The sequence below is a fragment of the Hyperolius riggenbachi genome, chromosome 2 (assembly GCF_040937935.1).
Source record: "Hyperolius riggenbachi isolate aHypRig1 chromosome 2, aHypRig1.pri, whole genome shotgun sequence".
Lineage (NCBI taxonomy): Eukaryota > Metazoa > Chordata > Amphibia > Anura > Hyperoliidae > Hyperolius > Hyperolius riggenbachi.
In genome coordinates, this window is record NC_090647.1 from 570,608,356 (window position 1) to 570,619,735 (window position 11,380).

The 11,380-nt window shown below is 47.4% G+C and overlaps 1 protein-coding gene across 3 annotated transcripts in view; it reads left to right on the top strand.

Annotated features, from left to right (window-relative positions):
* The window catches only part of LOC137545197 (uncharacterized), an 82,366-nt gene that overhangs the window by 44,448 nt on the left and 26,538 nt on the right, over positions 1-11,380 (top strand). For 2 of the 3 annotated variants that reach the window (XM_068266321.1, XM_068266322.1), the window contains exon 7: positions 10,556-10,609. The exons of the other annotated variant lie outside the window; for it this stretch is intronic. In XM_068266321.1, the coding sequence (XP_068122422.1) occupies positions 10,556-10,609 (54 nt within the window). The remainder of the gene's footprint in view (positions 1-10,555; positions 10,610-11,380) is intronic. 3 annotated transcript variants of the gene reach the window in all.

Consider the following 11,380-nt stretch of genomic DNA (forward strand, 5'->3'; position numbering starts at 1 on the left):
AGCTTCACACCGATCACAAACCAATGTGAGCAGCACAGTCCATCTCTGACAACTTTCCCCAATCAGACTCAGCTTCACTCCAATCACAAACCAATGTGAGCAGAACAGTCCATCTCTGACAACTTTCCCCAATCAGACACAGCTTCACACCAATCACAAACAAACGTGAGCAGCACAGTCCATCTCTGACAACTTTCCCCAATCAGACACAGCTTCACACCAATCACAGAACAAATGTGAGCAGCACAGTCCATCTCTGACAACTTTCCCCAATCAGACACAGCTTCACACCAATCACAAACCAATGTGAGCAGCACAGTCCATCTCTGACAACTTCCTCCAATCAGACACTGCTTCACACCAATCACAAACCAATGTGAGCAGCACAGTCCATCTCTGACAACTTTCCGCAATCAGACACAGCTTCACACCAATCACAGAACAAATGTGAGCAGCACAGTCCATCTCTGACAACTTTCCCCAATCAGACACAGCTTCACACCAATCACAAACCAATGTGAGCAGCACAGCCCATCTCTGACAACTTTCCCCAATCAGACACAGCTTCACACCAATCACAAACCAATGTGAGCAGCACAGCCCATCTCTGACAACTTTCCCCAATCAGACACAGCTTCACACCAATCACAAACCAGTGTGAGCAGCACAGCCCTTCTCTGACAACTTTCCCCAATCAGACACAGCTTCACACCAATCACAAACCAATGTGAGCAGCACAGCCCATCTCTGACAACTTTCCCCAATCAGACACAGCTTCACACCAATCACAAACCAATGTGAGCAGCACAGTCCATCTCTGACAACTTTCCCCAAGCAGACACAGCTTCACACCAATCACAAAACCAATGTGAGCAGCGCAGTCCATCTCTGACAACTTTCCCCAATCAGACACAGCTTCACACCAATCACAAACCAATGTGAGCAGCACAGCCCATCTCTGACAACTTTCCCCAATCAGACACAGCTTCACTCCAATCACAAACCAATGTGAGCAGCACAGTCCATCTCTGACAACTTTCCCCAATCAGACACAGCTTCACACCAATCACAAACCAATGTGAGCAGCACAGTCCATCTCTGACAACTTTCCCCAATCAGACACAGCTTCACACCAATCACAGAACAAATGTGAGCAGCACAGTCCATCCCTGACAACTTTCCCCAATCAGACTCAGCTTCACTCCAATCACAAACCAATGTGAGCAGCACAGTCCATCTCTGACAACTTTCCCCAATCAGACACAGCTTCACACCAATCACAAACCAATGTGAGCAGCACAGTCCATCTCTGACAACTTTCCCCAATCAGACACAGCTTCACACCAATCACAAACCAATGTGAGCAGCACAGTCCATCCCTGACAACTTTCCCCAATCAGACACAGCTTCACTCCAATCACAAACCAATGTGAGCAGCACAGTCCATCTCTGACAACTTTCCCCAATCAGACACAGCTTCACTCCAATCACAAACCAATGTGAGCAGCACAGCCCATCCCTGACAACTGTCCCCAATCAGACACAGCTTCACACCAATCACAAACCAATGTGAGCAGCACAGCCCATCTCTGACAACTTCCTCCAATCAGACACAGCTTCACACCAATCACAGAACAAATTTGAGCAGCGCAGTCCATCCCTGACAACTTTCCCCAATCAGACACAGCTTCAAACCAATCACAGAACCAATGTAAGCAGCACAGTCCATCTCTGACAACTTTCCCCAATCAGACACAGCTTCACACCAATCACAGAACAAATGTGAGCAGCACAGTCCATGTCTGACAACTTCCCCAATCAGACACAGCTTCACACCAATCACAGAACAAATGTGAGCAGCACAGTCCATCTCTGACAACTTTCCCCAATCACACACTGCTTCACACCAATCACAAAAGAAATGTGAGCAGCACAGTCCATCCCTGACAACTTTCCCCAATCAGACACTGCTTCACACCAATCACAAAAGAAATGTGAGCAGCACAGTCCATCCCTGACAACTTTCCCCAATCAGACACAGCTTCACACCAATCACAAACCAGTGTGAGCAGCACAGTCCATGTCTGACAACTTCCCCCAATCAGACACAGCTTCACACCAATCACAGAACAAATGTGAGCAGCACAGCCCATCTCTGACAACTTTCCCCAATCAGACACAGCTTCACACCAATCACAAACCAATGTGAGCAGCACAGTCCATCTCTGACAACTTTCCCCAATCAGACCCAGCTTCACACCAATCACAAAAGAAATGTGAGCAGCACAGTCCATCCCTGACAACTTTCCCCAATCAGACACAGCTTCACACCAATCACAAACCAATGTGAGCAGCACAGTCCATCTCTGACAACTTTCCCCAATCAGACACTGCTTCACACCAATCACAAACCAATGTGAGCAGCATAGTCCATCTCTGACAACTTTCCGCAATCAGACACAGCTTCACACCAATCACAGAACAAATGTGAGCAGCACAGTCCATCTCTGACAACTTTCCCCAATCAGACACAGCTTCACACCAATCACAAAACCAATGTGAGCAGCACAGCCCATCTCTGACAACTTTCCCCAATCAGACACAGCTTCACACCAATCACAAAACCAATGTGAGCAGCGCAGTCCATCTCTGACAACTTTCCCCAATCAGACACAGCTTCACACCAATCACAGAACCAATGTGAGCAGCACAGTCCATCTCTGACAACTGTCCCCAATCAGACACAGCTTCACACCAATCACAAACCAATGTGAGCAGTACAGCCCATCTCTGACAACTTTCCCCAATCAGACACAGCTTCACACCAATCACAGAACAAATGTGAGCAGCACAGTCCATCTCTGACAACTTTCTCTAATCAGACACAGCTTCACACCAATCACAAACCAATGTGAGCAGCACAGTCCATCTCTGACAACTTCCTCCAATCAGACACAGCTTCACACCAATCACAAACCAATGTGAGCAGCACAGTCCATCTCTGACAACTTTCCCCAATCAGACACAGCTTCACACCAATCACAAACCAATGTGAGCAGCACAGTCCATCTCTGACAACTTTCCGCAATCAGACACAGCTTCACACCAATCACAGAACAAATGTGAGCAGCACAGTCCATCTCTGACAACTTTCCCCAATCAGACACAGCTTCACACCGATCACAAACCAATGTGAGCAGCACAGTCCATCTCTGACAACTTTCCCCAATCAGACTCAGCTTCACTCTAATCACAAACCAATGTGAGCAGAACAGTCCATCTCTGACAACTTTCCCCAATCAGACACAGCTTCACACCAATCACAAACCAATGTGAGCAGAACAGTCCATCTCTGACAACTTTCCCCAATCAGACACCGCTTCACACCAATCACAAACCAATGTGAGCAGCACAGTCCATCTCTGACAACTTTCCCCAATCAGACACAGCTTCACACCAATCACAGAACAAATGTGAGCAGCACAGTCCATCTCTGACAACTTTCTCTAATCAGACACAGCTTCACACCAATCACAAACCAATGTGAGCAGCACAGTCCATCTCTGACAACTTCCTCCAATCAGACACAGCTTCACACCAATCACAAACCAACGTGAGCAGCACAGTCCATCTCTGACAACTTTCCCCAATCAGACACAGCTTCACTCCAATCACAGAACAAATGTGAGCAGCACAGTCCATCTCTGGCAACTTCCTCCAATCAGACACTGCTTCACACCAATCACAGAACAAATGTGAGCAGCACAGTCCATCTCTGACAACTTTCCCCAATCAGACACAGCTTCACACCAATCACAAACCAATGTGAGCAGTACAGCCCATCTCTGACAACTTTCCCCAATCAGACACAGCTTCACACCAATCACAGAACAAATGTGAGCAGCACAGTCCATCTCTGACAACTTTCTCTAATCAGACACAGCTTCACACCAATCACAAACCAATGTGAGCAGCACAGTCCATCTCTGACAACTTCCTCCAATCAGACACAGCTTCACACCAATCACAAACCAATGTGAGCAGCACAGTCCATCTCTGACAACTTTCCCCAATCAGACACAGCTTCACACCAATCACAAACCAATGTGAGCAGCACAGTCCATCTCTGACAACTTTCCGCAATCAGACACAGCTTCACACCAATCACAGAACAAATGTGAGCAGCACAGTCCATCTCTGACAACTGTCCCCAATCAGACACAGCTTCACACCGATCACAGAACAAATGTGAGCAGCACAGCCCATCTCTGACAACTTTCCCCAATCAGACACAGCTTCACACCAATCACAAACCAATGTGAGCAGCACAGTCCATCTCTGACAACTTTCTCTAATCAGACACAGCTTCACACCAATCACAAACCAATGTGAGCAGCACAGTCCATCTCTGACAACTTTCCCCAATCAGACTCAGCTTCACTCCAATCACAAACCAATGTGAGCAGAACAGTCCATCTCTGACAACTTTCCCCAATCAGACACAGCTTCACACCAATCACAAACCAATGTGAGCAGAACAGTCCATCTCTGACAACTTTCCCCAATCAGACACAGCTTCACACCAATCACAAACCAATGTGAGTAGCACAGTCCATCTCTGACAACTTTCCCCAATCAGACACAGCTTCACACCAATCACAGAACAAATGTGAGCAGCACAGCCCATCTCTGACAACTTTCCCCAATCAGACACAGCTTCACACCAATCACAAACCAATGTGAGCAGCACAGCCCATCTCTGACAACTTTCTCTAATCAGACACAGCTTCACACCAATCACAAACCAATGTGAGCAGCACAGTCCATCTCTGACAACTTCCTCCAATCAGACACAGCTTCACACCAATCACAAACCAACGTGAGCAGCACAGTCCATCTCTGACAACTTTCCCCAATCAGACACAGCTTCACACCAATCACAAACCAATGTGAGCAGCACAGCCCATCTCTGACAACTTTCCCCAATCAAACACAGCTTCACTCCAATCACAGAACAAATGTGAGCAGCACAGTCCATCTCTGACAACTTCCTCCAATCAGACACTGCTTCACACCAATCACAGAACAAATGTGAGCAGCACAGTCCATCTCTGACAACTTTCCCCAATCAGACACAGCTTCACACCAATCACAAACCAATGTGAGCAGCACAGCCCATCTCTGACAACTTTCCCCAATCAAACACAGCTTCACTCCAATCACAGAACAAATGTGGGCAGCACAGTCCATCTCTGACAACTTCCTCCAATCAGACACTGCTTCACACCAATCACAAACCAATGTGAGCAGCACAGTCCATCTCTGACAACTTTCCCCAATCAGACACAGCTTCACACCAATCACAAACCAATGTGAGCAGTACAGCCCATCTCTGACAACTTTCCCCAATCAGACACAGCTTCACACCAATCACAGAACAAATGTGAGCAGCACAGTCCATCTCTGACAACTTTCTCTAATCAGACACAGCTTCACTCCAATCACAAACCAATGGGAGCAGCACAGTCCATCTCTGACAACTTTCCCCAATCAGACACAACTTCACACCAATCACAAACCAATGTGAGCAGCACAGTCCATCTCTGACAACTTTCCCCAATCAGACACAGCTTCACACCGATCACAAACCAATGTGAGCAGCACAGTCCATCTCTGACAACTTTCCCCAATCAGACTCAGCTTCACTCCAATCACAAACCAATGTGAGCAGCACAGTCCATCTCTGACAACTTTCCCCAATCAGACACAGCTTCACACCAATCACAGAACAAATGTGAGCAGCACAGTCCATCTCTGACAACTTTCCCTAATCAGACACAGCTTCACACCAATCACAAACCAATGTGAGCAGCACAGCCCATCTCTGACAACTTTCTCTAATCAGACACAGCTTCACACCAATCACAAACCAATGTGAGCAGCACAGTCCATCTCTGACAACTTCCTCCAATCAGACACAGCTTCACACCAATCACAAACCAATGTGAGCAGCACAGTCCATCTCTGACAACTTTCCCCAATCAGACACAGCTTCACACCAATCACAAACCAATGTGAGCAGCACAGTCCATCTCTGACAACTTTCCCCAATCAGACACAACTTCACACCAATCACAAACCAATGTGAGCAGCACAGTCCATCTCTGACAACTTTCCCCAATCAGACACAGCTTCACACCGATCACAAACCAATGTGAGCAGCACAGTCCATCTCTGACAACTTTCCCCAATCAGACTCAGCTTCACTCCAATCACAAACCAATGTGAGCAGAACAGTCCATCTCTGACAACTTTCCCCAATCAGACACAGCTTCACACCAATCACAAACCAACGTGAGCAGCACAGTCCATCTCTGACAACTTTCCCCAATCAGACACAGCTTCACACCAATCACAGAACAAATGTGAGCAGCACAGTCCATCTCTGACAACTTTCCCCAATCAGACACAGCTTCACACCAATCACAAACCAATGTGAGCAGCACAGTCCATCTCTGACAACTTTCTCTAATCAGACACAGCTTCACACCAATCACAAACCAATGTGAGCAGCACAGTCCATCTCTGACAACTTCCTCCAATCAGACACAGCTTCACACCAATCACAAACCTATGTGAGCAGCACAGTCCATCTCTGACAACTTTCCCCAATCAGACACAACTTCACACCAATCACAAACCAACGTGAGCAGCACAGTCCATCTCTGACAACTTTCCCCAATCAGACACAGCTTCACACCGATCACAAACCAATGTGAGCAGCACAGTCCATCTCTGACAACTTTCCCCAATCAGACTCAGCTTCACTCCAATCACAAACCAATGTGAGCAGAACAGTCCATCTCTGACAACTTTCCCCAATCAGACACAGCTTCACACCAATCACAAACCAACGTGAGCAGCACAGTCCATCTCTGACAACTTTCCCCAATCAGACACAGCTTCACACCAATCACAGAACAAATGTGAGCAGCACAGTCCATCTCTGACAACTTTCCCCAATCAGACACAGCTTCACACCAATCACAAACCAATGTGAGCAGCACAGTCCATCTCTGACAACTTTCCCCAATCAGACACAGCTTCACACCAATCACAAACCAATGTGAGCAGCACAGCCCATCTCTGACAACTTTCCCCAATCAGACACAGCTTCACACCAATCACAAACCAATGTGAGCAGCACAGCCCATCTCTGACAACTTTCCCCAATCAGACACAGCTTCACACCAATCACAAACCAGTGTGAGCAGCACAGCCCTTCTCTGACAACTTTCCCCAATCAGACACAGCTTCACACCAATCACAAACCAATGTGAGCAGCACAGCCCATCTCTGACAACTTTCCCCAATCAGACACAGCTTCACACCAATCACAAACCAATGTGAGCAGCACAGTCCATCTCTGACAACTTTCCCCAAGCAGACACAGCTTCACACCAATCACAAAACCAATGTGAGCAGCGCAGTCCATCTCTGACAACTTTCCCCAATCAGACACAGCTTCACACCAATCACAAACCAATGTGAGCAGCACAGCCCATCTCTGACAACTTTCCCCAATCAGACACAGCTTCACTCCAATCACAAACCAATGTGAGCAGCACAGTCCATCTCTGACAACTTTCCCCAATCAGACACAGCTTCACACCAATCACAAACCAATGTGAGCAGCACAGTCCATCTCTGACAACTTTCCCCAATCAGACACAGCTTCACACCAATCACAGAACAAATGTGAGCAGCACAGTCCATCCCTGACAACTTTCCCCAATCAGACTCAGCTTCACTCCAATCACAAACCAATGTGAGCAGCACAGTCCATCTCTGACAACTTTCCCCAATCAGACACAGCTTCACACCAATCACAAACCAATGTGAGCAGCACAGTCCATCTCTGACAACTTTCCCCAATCAGACACAGCTTCACACCAATCACAAACCAATGTGAGCAGCACAGTCCATCCCTGACAACTTTCCCCAATCAGACACAGCTTCACTCCAATCACAAACCAATGTGAGCAGCACAGTCCATCTCTGACAACTTTCCCCAATCAGACACAGCTTCACTCCAATCACAAACCAATGTGAGCAGCACAGCCCATCCCTGACAACTGTCCCCAATCAGACACAGCTTCACACCAATCACAAACCAATGTGAGCAGCACAGCCCATCTCTGACAACTTCCTCCAATCAGACACAGCTTCACACCAATCACAGAACAAATTTGAGCAGCGCAGTCCATCCCTGACAACTTTCCCCAATCAGACACAGCTTCACACCAATCACAGAACCAATGTAAGCAGCACAGTCCATCTCTGACAACTTTCCCCAATCAGACACAGCTTCACACCAATCACAGAACAAATGTGAGCAGCACAGTCCATGTCTGACAACTTCCCCAATCAGACACAGCTTCACACCAATCACAGAACAAATGTGAGCAGCACAGTCCATCTCTGACAACTTTCCCCAATCACACACTGCTTCACACCAATCACAAAAGAAATGTGAGCAGCACAGTCCATCCCTGACAACTTTCCCCAATCAGACACAGCTTCACACCAATCACAAACCAGTGTGAGCAGCACAGTCCATGTCTGACAACTTCCCCCAATCAGACACAGCTTCACACCAATCACAGAACAAATGTGAGCAGCACAGCCCATCTCTGACAACTTTCCCCAATCAGACACAGCTTCACACCAATCACAAACCAATGTGAGCAGCACAGTCCATCTCTGACAACGTTCCCCAATCAGACCCAGCTTCACACCAATCACAAAAGAAATGTGAGCAGCACAGTCCATCCCTGACAACTTTCCCCAATCAGACACAGCTTCACACCAATCACAAACCAATGTGAGCAGCACAGTCCATCTCTGACAACTTTCCCCAATCAGACACCGCTTCACACCAATCACAAACCAATGTGAGCAGCATAGTCCATCTCTGACAACTTTCCGCAATCAGACACAGCTTCACACCAATCACAGAACAAATGTGAGCAGCACAGTCCATCTCTGGCAACTTTCCCCAATCAGACACAGCTTCACACCAATCACAAAACCAATGTGAGCAGCACAGCCCATCTCTGACAACTTTCCCCAATCAGACACAGCTTCACACCAATCACAAACCAATGTGAGCAGCATCGTCCATCTCTGACAACTTTCCCCAATCAGACACAGCTTCACACCAATCACAAACCAATGTGAGCAGCACAGTCCATCTCTGACAACTGTCCCCAATCAGACACAGCTTCACACCAATCACAAACCAATGTGAGCAGCACAGTCCATCTCTGACAACTTTCCCCAATCAGACACTGCTTCACACCAATCACAGAACAAATGTGAGCAGCACAGTCCATCTCTGACAACTTTCCCCAATCAGACACAGCTTCACACCAATCACAGAACCAATGTGAGCAGCGCAGTCCATCTCTGAGAACTTCCTCCAATCAGACACAGCTTCACACCAATCACAAACCAATGTGAGCAGCACAGTCCATGTCTGACAACTTTCCCCAATCAGACACTGCTTCACACCAATCACAAACCAATGTGAGCAGCACAGTCCATGTCTGACAACTTTCCCCAATCAGACACTGCTTCACACCAATCACAAACCAATGTGAGCAGCACAGTCCATCTCTGACAACTTTCCCCAATCAGACACAGCTTCACACCAATCACAGAACAAATGTGAGCAGAACAGTCCATCTCTGACAACTTTCCCCAATCAGACACAGCTTCACACCAATCACAGAACAAATGTGAGCAGCACAGTCCATGTCTGACAACTTTCCCCAATCAGACACTGCTTCACACCAATCACAAACCAATGTGAGCAGCACAGTCCATGTCTGACAACTTTCCCCAATCAGACACTGCTTCACACCAATCACAAACCAATGTGAGCAGCACAGTCCATCTCTGACAACTTTCCCCAATCAGACACAGCTTCACACCAATCACAGAACCAATGTGAGCAGCGCAGTCCATCTCTGACAACTTTCTCTAATCAGACACAGCTTCACACCAATCACAGAACAAATGTGAGCAGAACAGTCCATCTCTGACAACTTTCCCCAATCAGACACAGCTTCACACCAATCACAGAACAAATGTGAGCAGCACAGTCCATCTCTGACAACTTTCCCCAATCAGACACAGCTTCACACCAATCACAGAACAAATGTGAGCAGCACAGTCCATCTCTGACAACTTTCCCCAATCAGACACTGCTTCACACCAATCACAAACCAATGTGAGCAGCACAGTCCATCTCTGACAACTTCCTCCAATCAGACACAGCTTCACACCAATCACAAACCAATGTGAGCAGCACAGTCCATCTCCCGGCACAGACACAACCATCCCATATGGCAACTTCATTTTTACGTTAAACACAGTATCTTCAGTTATCATTCTGCATTAAAAATAAACTAGCTAATATGCGAGTTACTATGTTGCCAGTAATATACATATGACATCATTATGATCTACTATTTCCTTCTATCATGTATAGGGCAGTCGGGAGCAGCAGACAGGGTGGAGCCGGGAGACCCAGGACTAGTGAATGGTGAGTGCTAAGAGATGGGAGAGGAGGTCTCTTGTTCACCTTTATGGGCGTTTCTGACAGAAGACCCTCCTCAGTCTTTGTGTTATACCTGGCTAGGAGCTGCAGGCAGGGAGGAGCGGGGGAGGCGGGACCAGTGACTGGTGAGTGCTGAGAGCTGGAAGAGGACGTCTCTGTGTCAGATTTATGGGCATGTCTGACAGAAGACCCTCCTCAGTCTTTGTGTTATAACTGGCTAGGAGCTGCAGGCAGAGAGGAGCAGGGGAGGCGGGACCAGTGATTGGTGAGTGCTGAGAGCTGGGAGAGGAGGTCTTTGGGTAACCTTTATGGGCGTGTCTGACAGAAGACCCTCCTCAGTCTTTGTGTGATACCTGGCTAGGAGCTTCAGGCATACTGTGTGATATTATTTTTAGAGGTGTCCGGGTTGAAAACTGTGTTGTCCCAGTTGTGTATTGGACATGATGTGGGCTTCACGACCGCTGTCTGGAACCTCATGCTGTGTATTTACGGCCTGGTACCACCGCTAGGTACCACAGCCTATTATGTCTCGTCTCGCTGCCTGCCTCATTGACTGCCTGCTGCCACACAATCATCCTCCTCCTCCTGCTGCTGAATTTACCTCCTGCTGTCTGTGTGTTTCCACTGCCAGGGAGCACATACAATGGCGCTTCCAACATGCGTGCGCAACCAGCTATTTATTACGCTCAAAAATAGCTGCATTTCTTTAAAAAAAAATATAAAAGAGAAATAAGTGAAGAAGAAGAAGAAGACGAT